Genomic DNA, 25,553 nt, shown 5'->3' on the forward strand with positions numbered 1-25,553 from the left:
GCTAGAAATTATCCTAAGTGGAAGGTGTTAGGTACCCCTCAAGATCCACTAGTGTGGTTCCCGGCCATGTTATAATTGTGACTTTACAAGTAAACAATCAAGGCTCAAATAAGGATTCGCACATAACATTGCAACCAAGTTGAAAATTTTCGAAGGTAAGTGAGAGGGCACAAATTCATGAAAAAGAGATTTGAACAGTTTTACGAGAAGCGATGAAAGCAAATAAAGGGAGGGGAGTCCTAAGTTTATAATTAATATGGATGACTTCAATGACTTTACAAGTAAATAATCAAGGCTCAAATAAGTATTCGCACATAACATTGCGACCAAGTTGAAAATTTTCGAAGGTAAGTGAGAGGGCAGAAATTCATGAAAAAGGGATTTGAACAGTTTTACGAGAAGCGATGAAAGCAAATAAAGGGAGGGGAGTCCTAAGTTTGTAATTAATATGGATGACTTCAATGCAATACCCAGCGATCACTCCTCAGAAGAGGGGTTGCACGTGATATTAGCGCATCGGTCATCATATCCATATCTATCCTTCCCACCCCGTTAAGGTATTTAAACGCGATCAGTCTCGTTTACTTATTGCAAGCTAGTACTCGTCCCAACCTATTAGTCCTGGGGTATCAGGACTTCTAATCCTAAAGGGGAAGGAAAGGGATATAGGCATATATGGAGTTCAAAGGTTAAAATTCTAATTGCAACATACAAAACAAGTAACAAATATAAGGATGAACAAACAAATAGGTAAGGCTCAAGTAAACCCCTTAATCAAACAAACACTTAGTTTAGCATGTCTTGGCACATACTGATTTGGTCTTTAAATTAAACTTAAACAGCTAACGGACTGGTTCAACCCATATGTTTAGATAGAAAGTCTGCATTAGGAAACTTGGATCCAATCGTCAGAAATTAAGGTATTTCAAGCGAGTGATTTAAAGGGTACTGGTTTTAGGAAAAGTAGTCTAATGCAGAGGAGTTTTGAAAAGAAAGTATAGACTGCAGTAAAAATAAAACACAGAAATGGTTGTGAAAGAGTTTTAGAGATAGAAATATCTAAGGAAAGGGTAAGTCGCAACTATTTTAAAAGACAATTTCAGGGTCTGAGTAAAACGTTTAGGCAAAATGTTTAGAAAGGAACTGTATCAGAAAAAGATGTCGATTTGAGGGATTTAAAAGCATACTGAGTCAAGAGAGTTTTTGTCAAAGAATTAAGACTTCTGAAATCGTTGTTGTATTAAGACGTTAAGGACCAATTAATAGATCATTATTACTTTAAGCGAATCAGACGAGTTTGAGGCTAATCCTATAGGCATGATATCTATCTTGATTTTTTTAAAACCTATTATTGAACTTGTAAAAGATGATTGTGTTAATTAACCCTATAGTTTACCTAATGTATATGCATTCCTTATAGGCATGATCTCTATATGCATCGATTACATGAACGTTAAGTCCTATAGGCATGATTTCTATGTGATTTGTAACATAATGAAGCGTTGACCCTATAGGCATTGTCTCTAGGTGATGTGGAATCAGAAACATTGAACAATCCTATAGGCAGGAAAAATTAAAATCCTAAAGCATGGTTTCTACCCTTACTGATGCAAGAATGTAAAACCCCTCCCACACCCTTTTACTATATTCTCCAAATTCATTATACAAATTATTACAGACCAGAAGAAAGAAAATAAATACATTAATAACTAACAGCTAGATCCGAGCAGCATAATTCAATCTTAATGTCCAATAACATGTGATTAACCAATTCTGGATTTCCAAAGCCTTGTCTTTATCCAAAGTGTTTCAAAGTTCCAAGGAATCTCAAGGATTCCCGGCATTGCTTACACTCAGGATACCATTTAGAATTAGAATAGTGCAGTGCGGAATAGCCAGCCCTCAGGCATCCAAGTTCAGTGAGAGCTCAAGGGTCCCAAAGTATGGCTTGCAAGAGAGGGGCAGAACTTAGAGCTAGGAGTAAGTGCAAAGTGAAAAGGAATTGGGGAGCCATAACAAATGGTGGTCATACCCAGCCACAGGTGCAGACTGGCACACCCCTGACCATTTGTTTGGTCAAACAAGTTAGGAGCATACCCTTGAGGGTCAAACCTAGGTTTGGATGGTGATTAGGACACCACCAGACTCAGGTCCAGGCTCAAGCACATAAAGGGGAGAAGGGAGTGGGCATTGATTGAGTTAGGAGGTTCAAAGAACCCAGTTCAGAGTCATAGACAGCAATATCAAAGTGTTGTTATGGCTGGAACTATGCTCACATACAAAGGGGAAAAGGGAAAGGGATTCACATGAGAAGAGTACATATAGAGTTGCAGAAACATAAGGAAAGAAAGCATAACAGACTAAGATGTAAACACATGGTGAAAGAGAGAGCATGACAGGTTAGGAAATAAACACATAGTTAAGGGGGCATTATTTAACTAAGAATGACATACCAGTTGCAAGTACTTGAATAACAGAACCACAAAAGCAAGTAAACAGCCAGAAGTCAATAGGAGCAAAATCGAATCTTTAGCAAATACATGAGAGTTCAAAGAGAACTCAAGAATGTTTCAGAAAGTAGAAAGAGGAGAGGAGCAGAGTGCTCAATACTAGAGGTTGAGAAAGTAGTAGTAGAGAAAGTATTGAAAAGTTCGAAGTCTTTCTGTGTATGTCCGTATTAAGTGCAAAAGGGGTAGCCCCTTTTATAGTGCAGAAGACAAGTGAGAAGAAGGTAAGAAAATAATTTTGAAAGTCAATCACACAGATTTCCCTTCATCCAAGGGATTGATTTCAAACGGGCATGACAAATAAGGAAAGGATTTTCAGAAACCCTAATTTGAAAAACCAACGATTTTGAAAAGGATTTTGGTAAAACACTCAAAACGTCAAATATAGCATAGATCTATCACAGATCTGAAAGAAAGTACGCCGGAGCAAGGCCGGAAACGGCCAAAGAATCTCGAATCGGCCAAGGTCTAGATGAAGACCTTCGAGGTCTAGCCTCAAATCTTCAGCGAGCAGGCGTATAGGAGCAGAATATGGTGAGTAGAGATCGTCCATGGCTAGATTAACCATGGATTCCGGTGGATTTTGGGTCGGAGAGGGGGTAGGCGGCTTCTAGGGTTTCAGGGGTTGAGAGAGTTCGAGAGAGACGAGGGAACCAAAGGCGGCGGGTTTGGAGAGAATGGGGATAGGGGTAAGGTCGTTGGAATTAATTAAGGTAAGGGGGAATCTGGGCCGTTGATCAAAATGATCAACGGCTCAGATTAAAAGGACCACGGGCCGGTTCGGTTAATTGGGTGTTGGGTCGGGTTAATTTGGTAATTGGGTTGGGGATTTTGGTCCAATTGGGGGGTTAAGATTGGGGTTAATTTAGGCTAAGACTGAAAGGTAAATGGGGCTACATATTAAATAGCCAGTTTTTCCTTTTTATTTTATAAAAATAGCAAAAAATGATTTTGAAATTAAATTAAAAGTACTGAATCAGTAAACAGTATATAAATATTAATTTAAAATACTGGGATCAATTTTTATAATTATAAAAATGCGATAAAATCTTAAAGAGGCTAGTATTGCAATTATATGCAATTTAGTTTTAAAAACGCCAAACGAATTTTTAAAAATATGCAAAAATCATGTTAGCTATATTTTGATGTAAATATGAGAATGAAATAAATTATCCTCCAAAATGGCAAGCTTTGGGGAATAATTATGGGATTTAATGGTGTAAACATAGGCCATAAATTGGTTTTAAATCATTAAAAATGCCAAAACCCTTTGGGGTGCTTATATATGCACATATATGTCATTTAAAAATATATAGGAAAAAATTGGGTATCAACATACATCAGTACGTATATGCTAAAAGCTCACAAAACTCAGTGCCACAAGTGCACGAGCAATCTAGAGAGTATGGAAAACAATTAGAACTACTATCTGAAAGGTAATAGACAAAAATAATAAACAAGGTAGAGGGAGATTCCGGTGTTGCAGATCGTAGCAAGGCAAGTAGCTCACCACTAAGTCTCTGTAGAAGATCAGCTACGCGCCCGCGTGACCACTGGTAGTACATGCCTCAGTACCTGCACATTAAGTGTAGAAGTATAGCATGAGTACGGAAAACAATGCGTACCCAGTAAGTATCTAGTCTAACCTCGAAGAATTAGTGAGGAGGTGTCGACTTGACACTTACTAGAGGCCAAATAACAATAGAAATGCATAAAGTAGATGTGGTGATTGTACAACAAGTTGCAACAAAGCAATTAAAAATGACTACAGTACGTTCACACATGAGTCTATATTAAATCACTAAACACGTCATAACCGGCCTTGAAGGCGCTAACTCAATATTTACCAAATCAAATCCAGTTCCAATTATTAAGCACGAAGCTACCGAGGTGAACCGTCTGATCCCATAGGAATAGTGGTACTCAGTATGAGGCAATGGCCCAATCCCATAAGAATAGTGCTACCAACCTACCAAGGCGAACGGCTCGATCCATAAGAGTAATTTATTTCACCGCTAAAGCGAATGGCCTGGTCCCATAAGAGTATAATCATTTACCCTGCTCGCGGAAGTACGTGCAAGATGAGAGGATACAAATCTATAGTTTATCAAATATTGCCCAACTTTACCAAAGTAGAGGCTAAGTCGATATCTTTATAATATATAAAAAAATCGATCTCATTCAAAATCAAGAAAATTAACACACAGGATAGGCATAAATAGCACAATTAAAGGCATGTTGTGAATCTAAGTCTACCTAGACATATTATGAATATATCTATGTACGGACACTCGTCACCTCGTGTGTACGTAGCTCCCCACAACAAGTAGCACACAACAATTAATACACCTAAGGGAATAAATTCCCTCTTACAAGGTTAGGCAAAAAGTCGTATAAACTAATATATATATATATATATATATATATATATATGTGTGTGTGTGTGTGTGTGTGTGTGTGTGTGCTAAAAAGTTCATAATTTAGCTATTAGAGTAATTACCCAACCCAATTTGTAAGATTTCTAAAATTCACCCACAGTCCCACGTGCGCGGATTCTAGAAATTTTCAAATATAAATGTAATCCATAACCTCACGAACTCAAATATATAATTTATTTCCAATTAAATAATCAATTTTATGGTCAAATATTATTTTTACTAAACCCTAGGTTCCAACAAAATCTCATAATTTTTCCCTTAATTTCATGTTAAATCTACCCATAATCCGTCTATTTATTGTAAGTATTGATAGGGATCACTTACCTCTTGATGTTGATAAAAATCCCCCACAAAATGCTCTCAAAATCACCCAAGACCAAGTGAAAAATCAGGGAAAAAGGCTAAGTCTTGTAATAAAAGTTTGTGCACCAGTCGCACATATCACATTTGCGATATGAGGTTCAAAAATGTGATGGTCGTAAATGAGACAATGGCACTGCAAAAGCAAAGCCTGACCAACATTGTCTATGTTGCAACTGCAACAGAAAAGCTCGCAAATGCGAGTTGGGCACCTCACAAAAGTAGCAAAAGGATCGCAAATGCTGAAAATGCTACGCCCAGGTGCCATCGCAAATGCAAACTCAATAGTGCCACCCCAATCTTGAAAATGCGCAGCTCTCCCTGCAAATGCAAACAAAATCTCTCATTTGCGAGACCTGAAGCACAAGACCAAAACCAGCAAAACGGAAGTTCTTCCAAACACTCTTAACCGTGTTCGAAACTCACCCGATCCCTCGGGTGTAACAACCCATCCCGCTAGTGATATTGTCCGCTCTGGGCCTAGGCCCTCACGGGTTTACAATATTACTAGCAGGCTGGGCTATTACAGATGGTATCAGAGCCACTCTTGTGTCAGCCTTGCCGATGGTAGGTCAGAGTTCAACTGAGTTTAGGCAAATCCCGGTTAGGCGGGGCAAACCTCAGTGCTGAGTCTAGGCGAATCCCATGCGGTGGGGCAAACCTCAGCGAGGACGCTGAGTCCATAAGAGGGAGTGTATGTAACACCTCAGACTATAGACAGAGTCCCACATCGGCAAAACACAAGAGGGATGCTGGGTATATAAGTTAACAAGTCTTAGACCCTAGTGACGCATTTTAAATCCGTGAGGCTTTGCCGATGGTGGGTTAGATCAGAGTTCAGTGCTGAGTCTAGGCAAATCCCATGCGGTGGGGCAAACCTCAGCGAGGACGTTGAGTCCATAAGAGGGGGTGTATGTAATACCCCAAACTATAGACAGAGTCCCACATCGGCAAAACACTAGAGGGATGTTGGGTATATAAGTTAACAAGCCTTAGACCCTAGTGACGCGTTTTAAACCCGTGAGGGCCTAGGCCTAGAGCGGACAATATCACTAGCGGGCTGGGATGTTATACCGAGGCTACACACCAAACGTTCACACAAGTCTAAAAATATCATACGAACTTGTTCGCGTGATCAAAATACCAAAATAACATCTAGAATCATGAATCGGATGTCAAAACGCTTGAAAATCATAATGAACTTCAAGAACTCCTAGAATCGCAACCAAACGTCCGAACCACATCAAATCAACTCCAAATGATACCAAAATTGGCGTACAAGTCAGAAATTACCATATGGAACTATTCCTAGGATCAGAATCTCAAACGGACCTCGATAACACCAAAGTCTACTCCAAACCAAATTTAAAGAACTAGAAAACTTCCAATGGACCAACTTTCCACATTAAGCGCTGAAACTTTCTCGGATCACATAAAATCCGATATGAACACACGCCCAAGTCTAAAATCATCATACAAATCTATTGGAACCTTCAAATTCTAGTTTTGAGGTCGTTTACTCAAAATATTGACCTACTAAGGAACTAAGTTCTTTGATTTCAATCTGAACCCTTCCAAACCTAAACCAACCATCCCTGCAAGTTATAAAACAGTAAAAGTACATACGGGGAGTCTTAATTTGAGAAAAGAAGATCTTAAAATCAAAATAATCGATCGGATCATTACAGTGATGTTGCCTTCAGAGAAGAGTTGTGGGACAGTTTGAGAGATATTAATGATAAATACAGCTTACCTTGGTATATGAAAGGGGACCTCAATTGTATTGCAGATACTTCTGAGAAAAAAGGTGTGAGACCTCATAGGATATCTAAGAGTTTATCTTTCCTGCAACGCATTATGGATTGTGAACTTATGGACCCCGATTCTGTTTCTACGTTTGCGTAGTGCAATGGTTGGTACTTTGAAAGAAGGGTTTGGAAAAGACTAGATAGAGTTATATTCAATCATGGATGGATGAGTCTCTTTGACTCAACTAGTGTTAATCATTTGATTAGTACAGGTTCAGGTCACTCACCTCTATTTGTTATTGCCAAGTCTACATAGAGAGGACCTGTTAAGTACTTTAGGTTTCTGGATTTATGGAGTGATGAACCAAACATCAAAGAAGTGGTAGAGCAAGCATGGAATATGGATGTTCAGGGATCTCCAATGTGGAGGTTTCATTTGAAGTTAAAAGAACACTCATAAAAATTCTCTGAATGGTCTGAAAATTCAATTGGAAATAATTTTTACATGGTTAAGCATTTGAAAAACAAGGTGTCTGATCTAGAATCCAAAATTATTACTAATAATTCTGAGGAGAATAGAGTTGCACTAAACTAGGAAAATGCAATATTGATTCGAGCCTACAAAAAGGAAGAGTCTTTCAAGAAACAAAAATCTACAGTGATATGGTTTATAGAATGGGAGGTAAATTCTAGGTTCTTTCATTCTATAGTTAAAGGAAGGAAGAAAATACTCTCTTTAAAGAAAATGAGAGATGAAAATGGTAATTAGATTGAAGATGAATAGGAAATTGCAAAGGAAGCTGTTTGTTTCTTTCAGAAGCCGTTCACAGAGGAGAATTATGGGAATGACTTATCAACCTTGAATTTTATTCCAAAACTTGTTGATAATGATTATAATGAGAAAGTTCTAGAAGTATCAACTATGAAGGAACTTAAGGAAGTGCTTTTTTTCTCGATGAATCCTCGTAGTGCACCTGGTCGTGATGGTGATTCTGGAAAGTTTTACCATGCATGCTGGGAGATCATAAAAGAGGATTTAATGCTAATGATTCTTGATTTTTTTTCCAAGTAATCAAATTCCAAAAGAAATTATCCATACTTTCCTTACTCTTTTGCCAAAAGTGGACTGCCCACAATCATTCTCAGAGCTAAGACCAATTAGCCTTAGCAACTTCTAATGCAAGATTATTTCCAAAATGATGAACTGAAGGTTGAGCCTATTGATGCAAAAGTTGGTGTCTCCTAATCAAACTAGATTTATCAAAGAAAGGTCGATTACTGAGAACATTATGCTGACACAAGACATGGTCCATAATATAACAAAATTATCGTCATATGGCAATGTTGTTTTGAAGTTGGGCATGGCTAAACCATATGATAGTCTCCTAGAAATACATATGTCAAGTACTCAGACAAATGGTCTTCTCTGAAGACTGGATTGAGAGTGTATGGAGGCTCATATCTAATGTTTGGTATTTTGTTAATATAAATAGAGTAAGGCATGTATTCTTCAAATCAAGTAGAGGAATTAAGTAAGGGGATCATACTTTCCCCTATCTTTTTGTCATTGTGGTAGAGTTGATATCTTGGCTTATGGATAGTCTTGTCAGCTCAGATTTTATCCTATATGCAGCGGATGCGAAAGGACCTATAACTACCAATATTTGCTACGCAGATGATACCATCCTTTTCTCTTCTTGTGACTTTGTCTCACTAGAGTTGATGATGGGCAAGCCGGTGGCTTATGAACAAGTTTTGGGGCAGCTAGTGAGCAAAAGAAAATCCAATTTGTGTGCTACATTCCACGAGGAAGATCCCAGAATCAATGACATAAGGAGAATTACTGGTTTTTCTCCTTGCCAATTTCCAATGCAATACCTTGGTTGTCCTATCTATTTAGGCAGGAAGAAAGTGATTCACTTTAATACTATGGTAGCTAAGGTTGCTAGTAGCATGTAAGGTTGGTAAGGCAAAATGTTATCATTTGGTGGGAAAGCAGTTCTAATCAAATCAGTTTTGCAAGCCTTACATCTTTATTTGTTGTCAGTGCTACATCCCCCTAAACTATGCTACACCAAATGGAGAAAATCATTGCTAATTTTCTTGGGGGTAAGGAAGACAATAAGAACAAAAGGAATTGGAAGTCTTGGAGCGATCTTTGTTATCCAGTTCACGAGGATGTAGCAGGTTTGTTGGTTTATTAAAAGATGGGGCAGCAAAAATATTAAAAGTAAAGATTGAAAAAGTCTCTCAATTATTTTATTAAGCATAACAAGGCTATTAAATAGCCAATTTAAGAACAGAATCTGCAGAAAATCAGGAGAATAAATATTCAAATTTAAAAACCTAAACTATCTCAACCAACTTATCCTTTTAAATTTAAATTTAAACAAAGACTCCTCCTTTGACTAAATTACTTATTATTCTAGTAAATCAAATATTAGCAGTAACAAATGCAAAATCCAACACTCCTCCTTGCTTTTGTTGCTGCATTGGGTTGATCTTCCTCAATTTCTACTTTGGCAATTTGTGTTTATGCATTCTTTCAAGTGTTTTTGAACTTGCATCCATATGCAATTTCTTTTCTTTTTTTTTTGTTTTGCACATAAAAAACAATCTCAAAAATTTTATCACATAAGGAACAAGTCAAAAAATCTCAACTTGGTAACCAATGTTGATTTTTCTCCAGATCTTGGCTTGGTAGTGAAAAAAATTTTCAGAAAAAAATTCATGCATTTCAAAGTTATGTAATATATAGCAACAACAGTAGGTTCGAAATTAACATGTAAAATGCTCAACAATTTCAATCTTGCATTCTCTATTTTTTTCATTGTGTTTATTTGTTGCAAATATCACAACTTTCTTTGATTTTTCAAAAGCTTCAAAATAAGATTTCATCTTCACTGACCAAATTTGAAAGTTTTCACCGGTGAAAGTTTGTGGGGCATTCAAAGAGAGACTGTTGTTTGCCATGTTTGAAAATGGGTTTAAAAATTGATATTGGTTAAAAATAATTTGAAAATGATTTTTTTTGGAATAACTCACAAATCCCGTAAGATCAATGAAGCTCTTGATACCACTGTTGGTTTTTTAAATGACGAGGCAGCAAAATATTAAAAATAAAGATTGAAAAAGTCTCTCAGTTATTTTATTAAGCATAACAAGGCTATTAAAGAGCCAATGTAAGAACATAATCTGAAAATTAGGAGAATAAATATTCAAATTCAAAAACCTAAACTATCTCAACCAACTTATCCTATTAAATTTAAATTTAAATAAAGACTCCTCCTTTGACTAAATTACTTATTATTCTAGTAAATCAAATATCAACAGTAACAAATGCAAAATCCAACAAGGTTTTATGTCAATGGAAGACATTTGTAATGCTTTTGCTACCAAACTTTGGTGGAACTTTAGAATCCAAAATACTCTTCTCAAGGAATTTTTGGAAGCTAAATATTGCAAAAGGTACTATCCAGTTGCAAAAAAATTTGCATATGGACAATCAGATACTTGGAAAAGGCTGATGGACATAAATAGGAGGTTGAACCATGTATTTTTTGGAAGTTGGAAAGTGGGAATATTTTATTTTGGTGGGATAACTGGACTAGTCTAGGGCCTTTGGCAAATCTGGTTCAAGAAACTAGAATATCCAAGAACAAAAAGGTGAAGGAGTTCATCCATGAAGGGAATTGAAAGTATGACAAGTTTTTGGCATGGCTACCAGCTAGTGTGGCTAACTCTGTTGTGAAAGTCGATATCAATGAAAAAATATGGATTTTCCTTATTGGTTACCTGAGTTAATGGATCCTTCCCTTGGAAATCAGCATGGCAAATTGTGAGAAGGAAGAGAGGAGGAATATTGACTTGCAGTAAGATCTGGCATAAAAAAGATTCCTTTTAAAATTTCCCTTTTTATGTTAAGATTGTTACAGGCCAAGATACCTAGAGATGATGCGATTAAGAAAATTGGGATTCCAATCCATTGTATTTGTAGTTGTTGCACTACACACGATGAGGAAACAATGTCCCATCTATTTAGTGATAGCCAAATTGCTAGACAGGTTTGGTTCTTCTTTTGTAATATTTCTGGGGTTAGCTTTAGCCCTGGTCAACTACGACAAACCATTATGAATTGGTGGTTAGCTAAAGGAAGAAATGGAGTTTACTCTGTGTTATTCCAGTGTATACCGACTATGATTTGTTGGGAAATATGTTGAACAGACGTGCTGCAAGGTTTGATAATAAATTCATGTCAGGGTGGCATATCATCAGACAGGTTTCAATGTGCTTAACTTTAATCCTTAACTGTCAGTTTCCTAACCTACAACTTCCACAACTCTTGATCGACAAGTGTAAGTATGTGGAGAAGTTACAACTTTCTATTCACTCTCAAGCTATTAGATAGAGCAAAACAGATAGTGGCTGGGTAAAATTGAATGTTGATGGGTGCACTAAAGGTAATCCTAGTTTAGCAGGAGGAGGGTATAATCAGGGATCACCACGGCAACATGATGAAGGCTTTTGTAGAATTGTATGGCCCGTGTAGTAATAATTTAGCAGAAGCCAAGACATTATTGCATGGTGTTAAGTTATGTAGTAACTCTGGTTTTTTGAAAGTCCATGTGGAACCTGATTCGATGTTAACTGTCAACGTGATTAATAAAAGGATGATACCTTCTTGGCAAATCAAACATATTATTGAATGGATTTGGGAGGTAACTAGCACCAGAGATTTCAAGTTTACACATACATTTAGACAAGGCAATATGGTCGCAGATCAACTTGCTAACCTGGGATAAACTCATAGAATTGTGTTATCTTCAATGAAGTTGTTTCGCTGCCTAGAAAGGTTAGAGCTTTAATGAAGTTAGATCAAGATGGTTTACCAAATTTTCGATTCAGGCCCAGAGAAAATAACTTCGTTATTAATGATGATATCAATTGACAGTGCATTTCTTAGAGTGCTTATGACTAGATTGTATGTAGTTCTGGTTGATATGAACTATCCAACTGGTAAGGAGGTATCCTCCATTCTCAAAGAATTCTTTTGTGATCAACTGCAAACTGGATTGGATTCCACCAATCTACTCTGTGTAATTGAGACCAAGGTTTATGTCCTACTCCGTATAATCGTCATTTTTAAAATATACAGATTGGAGTCCGGCCTAACTCCTCCATCTCTATGATGGAACTTTGATTTATTTATTTTTAAATATATCATTGATGTTCTCCTGATTTATTTAACACTCCTAATTTTATCGGTGTTTTCAAAATTTCCTTCTATATTTCTTCTTTCTTTTGGTATGATGAATTGAAGAAGCAAGAAATCATATATAGGGCCATGTGCACCTTGTTGCATCAGGTGCGGAGTGAACACGTACCTTTCGGGTTCGGCTAAGCCCAGTAGCTTTGTTTCAAACCTTATATCTATCTTAAATAATTTATTGAATATGTGTCAATTACTAATTTAGAACTCAGTAACTTAAAAGGATTAGAATCCTAAATCCACAAACTTCAAATCCTGGTTCCACCTCTGTGTTGTATACGGTGTCACGAGATACCCCTTCGTCGAAATTAAAAAATTTGATAGATATGTATAAGAAAAATAAAAATATTAAGGATAAATATAAAAAGTGACACTGCTTATTATTATAGTAATTCGTTCATTAGTTCACTTCTTCAAATTATGATACTATTTATGAAATATCCTACGTATGCCACAGCTAATATTGAGACTAAAGTATTGTTGTTGTTTTTCTTTCTATTAGTTTCCTTCCTTTGCAAACAAATCCAACATTCAAAAAGAAAAAGTGTAATGGAGCAAGCAAGAAAAAATGCTAGAAATAGGAATAATTGACAAAAGATTAGGGGTATAAACAGAGATAGATCAGATGTCTAGTAGTACAAATCAATTTTAGAGAGCACCAATATTCTTGAGGCCAAGAACAACCCCAACACCAATAATGTGACCAACAACACCACAAGCCAAAGTATCAGCAAGTGTAAATCCAGCAGGGTCCCCAGTCTGTAGGCCTGAGTCCCTTACCTCTAGCTTTAGTCCTGCTGTTGCCTTCCTATTTGCTGATGGTGCCAACCCAAATCTACCAGCAAACAACATTAGGCTTGTTGAAGTCACCATTATCTGTTCATCATAAACACAACAAGGATTTGAATTAAGACATTAAGTGCACTGACTTCTTGTAAAGAATTTTTTTATTGTTGTAACTGTTTTATTTTTCAGGTTACTAAAAGTGCAGCCTGATAAGCATTATGCGTTCACGTAGTATCCGGGGAAGGATCACATCGAAGTGGTGTGATATAGGCAACTTATCTTGACGCTAGCATCAATAGTGGATGATTTCAAGATTCGAACCCGTGAACTATAGGTGACAATAACTTTATTGTTGCTCCAGAGCAACCCTTCATTTTTCAGGTTACTACTCCCTCCGTCTCATAATATGTGTCATGATTCTCTTGAACTTTATGGGTTCAGATTCGCAATCCTGCCACATCTCATCTAATTTAATGGGTTCAAAATTTAATCTTTGTACATATTTAATAATATTTTGGATAAAAATACAAGATACGAGCAAAAACTCTAGGTTCAGTTGAACCCACAGCCTCTATACTGAATACGCCTCTTGTGATTAGTGCCTTTGACCAATTTTACACTTTAAGAAAAAGGTAGAATTAGTGCTACAATTCCATTTTGCAAATTACAAGACTAACTGATTTTCTTTAATAAGTGTTAGCACTAGGTAGTTGGTCATTTACCAAATTTGTGGGCGAGCCAATGAAATCACAGCGAGCTCCCAAAGCGCCTTGTCCTTTACGCCTCATAGGTTGAACGGCCACCTGCATAAATATCCCAAAGCAATCGTAAAAATTAGAGTTTCGCACTATACCGTAGCAATATTGTTTCAAGTGTAGTATGATAATTTTAAAAAAAAAAAATGTGACATGTTAAACGGGTTAACAAATAACTATAGCTGGAAATATAGATATGGGAACTGACCAAGCCCTGAACTGGAGAAGTTGAGAAAGTTTTGGGTTTGAGTCCATTAAACTGTGGCAGAGAAGTCATCATTGTGGCAGCCATTGTTGCAGAAATTTCAAAGAACTGGAAGTGTGTTAGTTTCTGTATTTGTTAGGAATATTTGTTGATTTTGTTTGTTTAAATTGTTTATAAATCTTTTTTGAGTGGAAAGAAGTTTATGTGGCATGGCCAACAGAAGAGTTTGTGGCCACAGAAAGGGCTATACTGGATACACCTAGATACTTGTTTGCTGACGTGTCATTCATGTATTGGCTTATTCAAAATGGATAAGATTTGGGGTGTCCTAAATTTTGTTGGAATTGCACGTTATAACTTTGATTTTTGATTTTTCTGGACATTTGTCATTTTTCCTCCGAACTTTTAATATGAATAAATGATATTTACCAATTTAATTAAATAATTGATTGGAGTTGAATGTGAATATATGATATTGCCCATTGAAATATTCTCAAGATATTTGTTTTTAAGTACATATACTCAATCTTGACATAACAAGTACTATGATAATTGTTTTACATTGCAGTTAAAATTGGCAAAAAGAACAAAGAAATATCTTGCTTAATACGTGAGCTTCAAAAGAAATGGGTTGAATCTCGACTATTTTATGCAATTGTACTAGAGTTTCACTTCACATCTCAACAGAATTATAACATAGTAATACTTTGTTGGCTCAGCTTGTCATGCTATTACAAAAGATTACAGCAAGAACAAAGAAATAAGTCATTTTGACAAACTTTGCACTTCCAATATGATTAGATCTCAGGTTTAGTCCATCCAAAAGTATCCTACACGAAAGAGCATAGTTAGTTAAGCGAGGGCATGGTGATACAGTGTTCATACTCCAGTCGGTCAAGTGCTTCTGCAGGTGAGGCATCTATCGATCCTAGAAACGAGGCAACAGCACAGAAGTTAACGACTAAACATGCTACAATGTAGATATCGCCAGGCAACTCTTGCTCTATAGGACCAGTAGGGGGTGTTGGACTTTAAGCATTTGGCTTCAAAAACTTTAAGTACTGGGCTTTAAAGTCTAAGAGTGTGAATTGGGAAATGGTGGGAAATAAAATGGAGGGAAATGAAAATTTGAATCAAGTGAGCTTTTGTCATGAACTTTGTACCACATTGGTGAAAGACAACTACAATTGTGTGTATAAATATAGGATCACTTCTTAGAGCTTTTAAAAGGAGTTGAAGAGAATGAAACTCCGCGCCGTCGTCGTCGCTCGCTCGGCTTTGGATTTGGATTTGTCAAACGATTGATAAGATTATTTTTGGACAAAATTTATTTAATTAATTATTTAGTAATTAATTAAATGCCACAGTTCATTAACGGAATTAAGTTGCCTTTGCTGAACGTTGATTTCCCTCCTGATCAGACACATTTTCCTGAACAGGCATCACACCTTTTCCGATAATTGCCTATAAATTCTGAGGCATGGCTTCTTTTTCCATACAGTGAAAAAAGATATATAGAACTTCCTTCCTTCTGAAAATCCTGCATTTTTTTCGCAGAATCTTTTCTAAATTCGTAAGTGTGATTTTGCTCCGTTCTTTGAGTTCGTTGGTATCCTGCAGTTTGTATTGCCACTGTTGCAGAAAGGTTTATTCCGTTTCATCCTGGGAGGATTTAATCCATTACCTTGGTAACGTGTGAGGGGGTTAAAATTCCTTAAGGACGCACAAGCAAATTGTGGACTCGAAATATTTTTTTTATATAGTTTACTGTTTTTACAGTTTTTTTTTTCCTAACAGTCTTTCTAATTTTGTGTTTTAACACAGTAGCGATCACAAGCTTAAGGAATTTTATCTAACATTTCTATGTTGAAATATATATTAAACTGTTATCTATATTTTGTATACTGGTTTGGAGACTAAAGCCTTCGTGCATTCTACTCCAATAATTGTTTTGTCCAGTTTAAAGTATAACAAAACTTTACCGGAATAATAAACGTATGGGTTTGAAGTATATAAAAACTTCACCATTGTTACGTGTTGTATGTTTGGTTTGGTATTCAGTTTGAAGATATCAAAACTTCACTGATTTAACAAAGTTCTGTTTTGTTTCCAACTCTACAGAAACATGACGAATGAAAACCAAACTAATGGAAATGTTGCTGGAACGGGTGCTACTGTTATCAGTGTTGCTGCCTCGTCAAGTCGTTCAACTCTTGCTCATGCTATGGCACCAGCAGAAAAACCCGGAAAGTTTTCCGGTATTGACTTTAAACGTTGGCAAATGAAGATGCTCTTCTATCTTACTACGTTAAGTTTGCAGCGATTCATCAAGGAGGATCCTCTGGTCCTGGTTGAAGGCACTCCGGATGACGAAAGATTTGTTGTAACTGAAGCATGGAAACATTCTGATTTCTTGTGCAAAAAACTACATTTTAAGTTGTTTGGAAGATAGCTTGTACAATGTCTATAGTGTTATGGAAACTTCCAAAGCGTTATGGAATGCACTTGAGAAGAAGTACAAGACTGAGGATGTCGGACTTAAGAAGTTCGTGGCTGCAAGGTTTTTGGATTTCAAGATGATTGACACTAGGTCGGTCATAACTCAAGTCCAAGAATTACAAGTCATTGTACATGACCTCCTTGCTGAAGGTATGACCCGAATTGATAATTTTATTAATAAGATTTATCTTGTTATTAATTATGAATTTATTGCTGAAGGTATGGTCATAAATGAGGCCTTTCAAGTCGCCGCTTTCATTGAGAAGTTACCTCCATTGTGGAAGGACTTTAAGAACTATCTAAAACACAAGCGGAAGGAGATGACACTTGAAGACTTGATTGTTCGTTTGAGGATAGAAGAAGACAACAAAAATGCTGAAAAGAAGTCACGTGGAAACTCGACAATAATAAGGGCTAACATTGTTGAGGAGGCGCCACAAAATAAGAAGAGAAAGAAGGCTTCTGGACCAAAGAATTACCCAAGCAAGAAAAAGTTCAAGGGTAATTGCCACAACTGTGGAAAATCTGGGCATAAGGTCGTGGATTGTCGTGCACCAAAGAATGATAAGAAGAAGAAGAATCAAGCTAACATGGTTGAAAATGCTGAAGAAATAGAGGACTTGTGTGCCATGTTGTCTGAATGCAACTTGGTAGGAAATCTTAAAGAATGGTGGATTGATTCTGGAGCCACCCGCCATGTTTGTGCTAACAAGGAGTTATTTTCTTCCTATGCCCCCGCAGGACCCGATGAGACAATTTTCATGAAAAATTCGTCTACAGCCAAAATTGAAGGAGTTGGCAAGATTGCGTTGAAGATGACGTCGGGAAAAATTGTGACTCTAAACCAAGTTCTCCATGTTCCAGAAATTCGCAAGAATCTTGTGTCTACCTCACTTCTTGTCAAGAATGGATTCAAATGTATTTTTGTTTCTAATAGTGTTGTACTAAGTAAGAATGATGTGTATATAGGAAAAGGTTACCTGAATGAGGGCCTTTTTAAGCTAAATATAATAGCAGTTCCTATCAATAAAGTTAATGCTTCTTCTTACTTACTTGAGTCAAACACTTTATGTCATGCACGCTTAGGTCACGTCAACTTCAAAACATTGCGAAAAATGATAAATTTAGAAGTATTGCCAAAATTTGATTGTATTAATTCTAAATGTCAAATATGTGTGGAATCAAAGTATGCTAAGCATCCTTATAAGTCCGTTGAAAGGAATTCAAGTCTTTTAGACTTAATTCACACAGATATTTGCGACATGAAGTCAACACCATCTCGCGGTGGGAAAAAGTATTTTATTACTTTTATTGACGATAGCACGAGATATTGTTATGTTTATCTACTTTATAGTAAAGATGAGGCAATTGATGCTTTCAAGCAATACAAGAGTGAAGTTGAAACACAACTAAACAAAAAGATCAAAATGATAAGAAGTGATAGGGGTGACGAATATGAATCTCCTTTTGAAGAAATATGTTTGGAAAATAGCATTATTCACCAAACAACTGCCCCTTACTCTCCACAATCTAATGGAATTGCGGAGAGAATGAATCAAACGTTGAAAGAGATGATGAATGCGTTGTTGATAAATTCTGGTTTACCACAGAACATGTGGGGGGAAGCTATACTTACAGCTAACCGAATAATCAACTGTGTACCTCATAGTAAAACACAGTCCATTCCTTATGAAAAATGGAAAGGAAGGAAGCTCAGCTTGAAATACTTCAAAGTGTGGGGGTGTTTAGCTAAGGTACAAGTTCCTAAACCTAAAAGGGTTAAGATAGGTCCAAAAATGGTTGATTGTGTAAGATAGGTCCAAAAACGGTTGATTGTGTATTTATTGGATATGTAACCAATAGCAAGGCATATCGTTTTCTGGTTCATAAATCAGAAAATTCTGAGATTCACGTTAATACGATAATAGAATCAGATAATGCTGAATTCTTTGAAACTATTTATCCGTATAAAAAGGAAAGTGAATTGACCTACCAAAAGTCAAAACGACCTCGGGAGGAAATAATAGATGGTATGCCTAATGAGGAAAATCCGAGAAGAAGTAAACGTCAACGGACATCTACTTCATTTGGTCCAGATTTTCTGACTTTCCTGCTAGAAAATGAGCCTCGTACCTTCAAGGAAGCAATGTCTTCCTTAGAAGCACAATATTGGAAAGAAGCTATCAATAGTGAAATAGAATCCATATTGAGCAACCATACCTGGGAATTGGTTGATCTTCCTCCAGGTAATAAAACATTGGGTTCTAAATGGATTTTCAAGAAGAAAATGAAAGACGATGGTACTATTGACAAATACAAGGCAAGACTTGTTGTCAAAGAATTTAGACAGCGAGAAGGTCTTGACTATTTTGACACATACTCGCCAGTAACAAGAATTACATCCATTCGGATGCTAATAGCGTTATCCGCCTTGTATGGTCTTCAAATCCATCAAATGGATGTAAAAACAGCCTTCTTAAATGGTGATCCAGAGGAAGAAATTTACATGAACCAACCTGAAGGGTTTGTGGTTCCGGAAAAAGAAAAGAAGGTGTGTCGACTTGTTAAGTCCCTTTATGGACTAAAACAAGCACCCAAGCAATGGCATGCGAAATTTGACCAAACAATGTTGTCAAATGGCTTTAAGATTAATGAATGTGATAAGTGTGTTTACATTAAGAACGTTCCAAATCATATAGTCATTGTTTGCTTATATGTTGATGATATGCTAATAATGAGCAAAGACATTGCCGACATTCAAGCTATTAAGCGTATGCTTGCTAGTAAGTTTGATATGAAAGACTTAGGAGTTGCCGATGTAATTCTAGGAATTAAAATCTAGAGGACTCCTCAGGGTCTAGCTTTGTCTCAATCACATTATGTGAAAATGGTACTTGAAAAATTCAAACACTTGGAATTTAGAAGTGCAAGAACTCCAATTGACTTAAACCATCATCTTATAAAGAATAAAGTTGAAAGCATGTCTCAATTGGAGTATGCTTGTGTATTGGGAAGCTTAATGTATATCATGAATTGTACACTTCCTGATATAGCTTGTGCAATAAGTAAACTTAGTCGATTCACAAGTAATCCCAACAAACATCACTAGGTGGCAATGAAACGAGTTCTGGGATATTTGGAATATACCCAAGACTACGCTTTGCACTACAATAAATATCCTGTGGTTATCGAAGGATATAGTGATGCAAATTGGATAACCGACTCAACAGAAACAAAGTCCACAAGTGGATATGTTTTTACTGTTGGTGGAGGAGCAATATCTTGGAAGTCTTCCAAACAGACGTGCATCGCTCGCTCTACAATGGAATCAGAGTTTATAGCTTTGGATAAGGCCGGCGAAGAAGCTGAATGGCTTCGAAATTTCTTAGAAGACATTCCGTTCTGGCCAAAACCTTTGGCTCCTATATGCATGCATTGCGATAGTGAGGCTGCAATAGGACGTGCAGGGAACGTTATGTATAACAGAAAGTCTCGTCATATACGACGAAGACATAACACCGTTAGACAACTACTTTCTAGTGGAATTATCACTATTGATTATGTAAGATCAAAGGATAATGTTGCGGATCCGCTTACAAAAGGCTTAACTAGAGAGGGAGTTGAGAAATCATCTAAGGGAATGGGACTATGGCCAAGGAACAGTCAACATGGCGGTAACTCTACCTAGAATTTTGGATATTCCGAGATCTAGGTTCAAGGAGCTCAAACAAAGTTGTGATTGACCGGTTCAACATTGTCAAAGTAAAATCTTTGGTCCCTTCTCGTGATGAAGACAATGTTCAGTAACAAGGATAGAACTTTACACATTCTTTAATGATTACCTAAGTTTGATGTGGTATTTATCAAATAGTGTCAATCTAAAGGATTACACGTTTAGGAATCACCTATGTAAGTGTGAAGTGGAAGCCGCTTCAATGAGAACTCTGTAAGGCCAATTCTCTATGCACTTATGAAACCAGGCGGTGTTCATGGCTGAAACGAACACAACAATAAGAACCAAAAGACGGTTAAGGGTTGATTGTGTGACATATGGCTATCCAGGTATACACTAAAGTTCGACGGTTCAAAGATATCAAATCTACCGATTGACCGAGTATATACGACATATGTTCACTATGGAAAGTTCAAAGGGAAACCTACTTATCCAGATGCAATTAATCCTTACTTGCAAATCACACAGCTTTCATCTATGATCATTCTTGTTACAGCCATTCCCATTCATGTGGGGGATTGTTGGAATTTAAGAATTGGGCTTCAAAGACTTTAAGTATTGGGCTTTAAATTCTAAGAATGTGAATTGGGAAATGGTGGGAAATAAAATGGAGGGAAATGAAAATTTGAATCAAGTGAGCTTTTGTCATGAACTTTGTACCACATTGGTGAAAGACAACTACAATTGTGTGTATAAATATAGGATCACTTCTTAGAGCTCTTAAAAGGAGTTGAAGAGAATGAACCCTCGCGCCGTCGTCGTCGCTCGCTCGGCTCGGCTTCGGCTTTGGATTTGGATTTGTCAATCGATCGATAAGATTATTTTTGGACAAAATTTATTTAATTAATTATTTAGTAATTAATTAAATGCCACAGTTCATTAACGGAATTAAGCTTCCTTTGCTGAACGTTGATTTCCCTCCTGAACAGACACATTTTCCTGAACAGGCATCACACCTTTTCCGATAATTGCCTATAAATTCTGAGGCATGGATTCTTTTTCCATACACTGAAAAAAGATATATAGAACTTCCTTCCTTCTGAAAATCCTGCATTTTTTTCCGCAGAATCTCTTCTAAATTCATAAGTGTGATTTTGCTCCGTTCTTTGGGTTCGTTGGTATCCTGCAGTTTGTATTGCCACTGTTGCATGAAGGTTTATTTTGTTTTATCTTGGAAGGATTTAATCCATTACCTTGGCAACGTGTGAGGGGGTTAAAATTCCTTAAGGACGCACAAGCAAATTGTGGACTCGGAATATTTTTTTATAGTTTACTATTTTTACAGTTTTTTTTCCTAACAGTCTTTCTAATTTTGTGTTTTAACATAGTAGCGATCACAGGGGGAATATCACAAATCTTCAACAGAAAATTTCATCTAACATGCCAGCTTTATTCCTTTTAAAATGGTGAGACTCGGTTGAAGAGGTGGGTGTATGTCACAATTGTATGGGTCAAAATCTGACCAGACAAGAATATGCGTAAAGAGGAACGACAAAAAGTCACTTGGGTCGAAGTCGTATCCATACAACACTATAACAACACGCACCTCAGCCACGTCCAAGGACGTGTATTCAAAATGCTTGAACGACGAATCAGATGTTACGACATTTCAGAGGGTCGACCAGTAACATAGTCAAATGACCTAGGTACTTTGGATAATGACCGTTGGGTAAAGGATAATACCTAGTATATAAACTAAGTGAGAAGAAGAAGAAAAGGGGCTGAAACAAATCCACACACAAAGAAGTTTTCTGAGTAGAGGAGGGATCTTCATCTCTCTCTCCCCACGAAGGAGAAATAAGCAAAGAAGTTCGGATCCTCAATATGTATCGTTAGTCTCATCATATCAAATGTATGGGGTTCAACCTTGTAAAGATCAGTGACCCTTTTTATCCATGTATTCTTCACTATTGCTTAATGTTATGAAAATCACCATCCTCTTCTTATATAATGGGATTCAATCAATGTTATATTAAATCATATGTTTGCTATGTTTGCTTACTCTTATTTTCTATCTTAGATCTAGGGTAAATTATCTTTGGCTATGATTTATCTAAAATCATCTTATTTAATTAGATTTAACGAAAAGCTTAACACTTTTTGGTCGAACAATTTGGCGCCGTCTGTGGGGATTTTATAGCCAAAATTTTAGTTTCCTCTATATCTAAAGTCAGCTAGAGTTGCACTTCCCGGTCGTCGTAGCCTCGCACTCTCATTACAAATACCAACTTGAGAAATTCGTAGGCAAGTTTTTGAAATAACTAAACCAACCAGAGTCAGGTCTCTGCATGAAATCAAAGCTGTTTAATATCTATACAAAATCCACGTCTTGCTGAAGTGATGGGTTTGGCATGTCGCGAGCATGAGCTTTCAAAGTGGAATTATGGCTGTTGCGACCAAAAACACCCACGCAAGTGCACGTGATCGTCAAGTAATAAAGTAGTGAGTAGAGTATCGTTCCCGCAAAAACTTATGATCAACTGTTGACTGATTCAAACCCAACTTCTTTATCTACCCAAGAGATTGTTCATAAGAGAGATATGTAATTGTTTTACTACATAACTATAAAGAATTAATCTAACCAAAGCAAGTAACCAAATAGATAGCAATCACAAGTAACGAACAATAGGAGAAGATATTCCAGGGTCACGGGTGTAATACAATTGTGTTGTGTCCTTGGCTCAAAATGACTAATCAATTTATCTAGGTTATTGATTGACAGGGTTGATATTACTCATAAGAATCTGTCGAGTTCTTACTCGCCTGTTCAAGTCAACTCAATGCCTATATGTCTATGGAATTAAGATTAACAAGAACGCATTTACAATTCCCGTATTCCAACCAAACAAGGCAATTGGGTATATGTCTATCCCAATTGCAAATCGTTTCCCCGAGGCCCGGGTTCTAGAACTTGCTCTATTTAATTCTATATGCAATCTAAAGTTCCCACTTTCGAGTTCAACTGAAGATTCATAGATAGTATTTCACCGTTAGCTATTCAGCAAAATAATTAAGAACAGAATTAAATAAATAACCCAATATGATAACCCAATTTTGTCAAATTAAACTTCAAACAACAACATTCATGTTTTACCCACGACCCTAGAACAATGGGTCTTAGCTGCTCATACTAGGGTTCATCATAAACAAGTTCAATTTCATCACAAACAGCAAAAACAAAAGAAGAAAAGAAGACTTTGATGATCAAAACTCCTCCTTGCCTCTTGCCTTTCTCTCTCCTCCTCTAAACTATGAAAAACTTGATAATTTAACCTTGGGGCGAGCTTGACTTTATGTAGGTTAAGTGGGTTTCTCTCCAGATTTCCAATTTTACCCCTAAATAACGTTTCTCCGGATCGGACACGCGCGAACTATTGCGCGAAGTATGGAGTTCACGCGTGACTTCGCGCGCTTCTCTTGGATTTTAGGCTGAAAAGCTTGCGAACTATTGTGCGAAGTTTGGAAGTTAGCGCGCTTCAGTAGCTCAATTTTGTCCATTTTTCCGTCTCGTCCTTGCGCACACTCGACTCCTAGGGGTTGTTCTTGCTCATAAATCATTCCAATCTCCTCTTGAAAGCATCATTTAGGCTCCTCATCCTGCAATGTATACATATCACAATTAGAGCCTATTTTTCATCAATTAACCATAATATGTCATCGGAATATAATCAAGCGGAAGCATAAACAATAGCTAAATCACCTAGATTTCGCCTATTATCAACACCCCACACTTAATTCATTGCTAGTCCTCGAGCAATCAACTATATTCTCTAGAGAATCCTTCGCTTAACCATTTCCTTTAACGCATTACACCTAGAACAATGTACATGTATTACGCCTAGCAATGAACACTCCTAGCCTCAAAGTCGACTCTCAAGTGCCATGCAATATTCACACTTCCTCAAAATACTTTGCACAGAAGTCAAGACTTGCTTTTCCGTCACGAATCATATGCCCTCACAATTACATCAACAAAACTGAGTTCAATCCACCACATTCAATTCATATATTCACATACATCAAGGAAATCACTTACTCTCACAAAAGAGGTCACATGCATGCAATTGGTACCATACGCTTGCCCTTAATGCAAATCTCTACTAAGGTAGGCTAGTTCGATTCAAAATCAATTAGGACTTTTTCATGGTTGTAATGTGGGCTAAGGGACGGGTAGGATGTATTTAGGAATAGTGACTCAACCCCTAAGCACTTTAACACATCACACGAGAAAATTTCAGCGCAAATTCTTCAACCCACTTCTCATTCATACACAATATCATCCCACAAATACGCCCTCCTTCTTTAAGCACTCTATTAATTCATTCTCACTAGCTAGAGCATGACACAATGTAATCATGTCTTTTTTTTCATTTTATTTTTCTTGTCACTCAATTTCTGCTAATGGTGTATTCGTTTACAACATAAGTGCACCTTTCATCCTTTTATTGGTTCCACTCAAAAGCAACCCCACACTTATTTCCTTCTTACTTCTTTTAGCGCTCTTCTCACAATTAAGGTGCTTTAAGAGGTAAAAGGATCAAAACAATGTCAATTAAGAACAAAAAGGTATAGGCTTGTAACGCGGGTGCCAAACAAAAAGTCTGAAGGCTCAAAAGGGTTAACTAGGGACAAATTTTATTTGTAATAAGCAATTAAGCTCAGAAAAGGTCAAAGAAAGCCTAACATCATTTTTCAAACCGAGCATCACCTCAACTTTCGCTTCAACTCACATACCGGGCAAGTTCTAGACACAAGTACAATACATGGACTACACAAATACTCACCACACATGGCATGTGACTCATTCCAGATCATCTCATCAAGACACTCCATTACAAGCATTCAATTCAGTACAAACATACAAATTAAGGCACTTTCAGTGAGATTCAACAATTAGGACTAAGCGTTACACTTTAGGGTCTATTGTGTTCCAGTGTGTCAACGCTATGAGTTCTCTTTCAATTTTATAGCTCGTAGCCCATTACCCTAATCTACAAATCAAAAAGAAAAAAAAACAAAAAGAAAAACTACCTATGCCCGGTTCAAGCTAAACCCTTGGAAAAGAACCGCGGCTTAAAGAAAAACCAAGGGGGAATTGCTACACTACCTAAAAAAATTTAAAAAAAATCTTTTTGTCGTTTTCTTTAGACTCACTTCCCTCAAGAAAGTCGTCTAAAAGATCCGTCATCAGGAAGAGCCTATAATTTTTCTTTTCAATTTTTTTTTTAAATTAGTGAAACTACTCCTGCTTAA

General features: G+C 36.9%; 1 protein-coding gene across 1 annotated transcript; it reads right to left on the bottom strand.

Moving 5' to 3' along the window:
- Positions 1–12,891: 12,891 nt before the first annotated feature.
- On the bottom strand, positions 12,892–14,253 carry LOC107806511 (photosystem I reaction center subunit psaK, chloroplastic). The gene is made up of 3 exons (XM_016630678.2): positions 14,072–14,253; positions 13,831–13,911; positions 12,892–13,198 (listed from the first exon to the last, which is right to left on the bottom strand). The coding sequence occupies exons 1-3, from the start codon at positions 14,153–14,155 to the stop codon at positions 12,971–12,973; spliced, it is 393 nt and encodes a 130-aa protein (XP_016486164.1). The 5' UTR covers positions 14,156–14,253; the 3' UTR covers positions 12,892–12,970.
- Between the last annotated feature and the right edge of the window lie 11,300 nt (positions 14,254–25,553).

Source organism: Nicotiana tabacum, chromosome 5 (assembly GCF_000715075.1).
Source record: "Nicotiana tabacum cultivar K326 chromosome 5, ASM71507v2, whole genome shotgun sequence".
Classification (NCBI taxonomy): Eukaryota; Viridiplantae; Streptophyta; class Magnoliopsida; order Solanales; family Solanaceae; genus Nicotiana; species Nicotiana tabacum.

What these genes read in the sequence shown, in the direction of transcription:
- LOC107806511 (XM_016630678.2), bottom strand. Translation starts at nt 14,155, where the DNA reads ATGGCTGCCACAATGATGACTTCTCTGCCACAGTTTAATGGACTCAAA. An exon ending in CTTCTCCAGTTCAGGGCTTG is followed by an intron (nt 13,912 to 14,071) that starts GTCAGTTCCCAT and finishes ATATTTATGCAG; the next exon opens with GTGGCCGTTCAACCTATGAG. An exon ending in TTGGCTCGCCCACAAATTTG is followed by an intron (nt 13,199 to 13,830) that starts GTAAATGACCAA and finishes TATGATGAACAG; the next exon opens with ATAATGGTGACTTCAACAAG.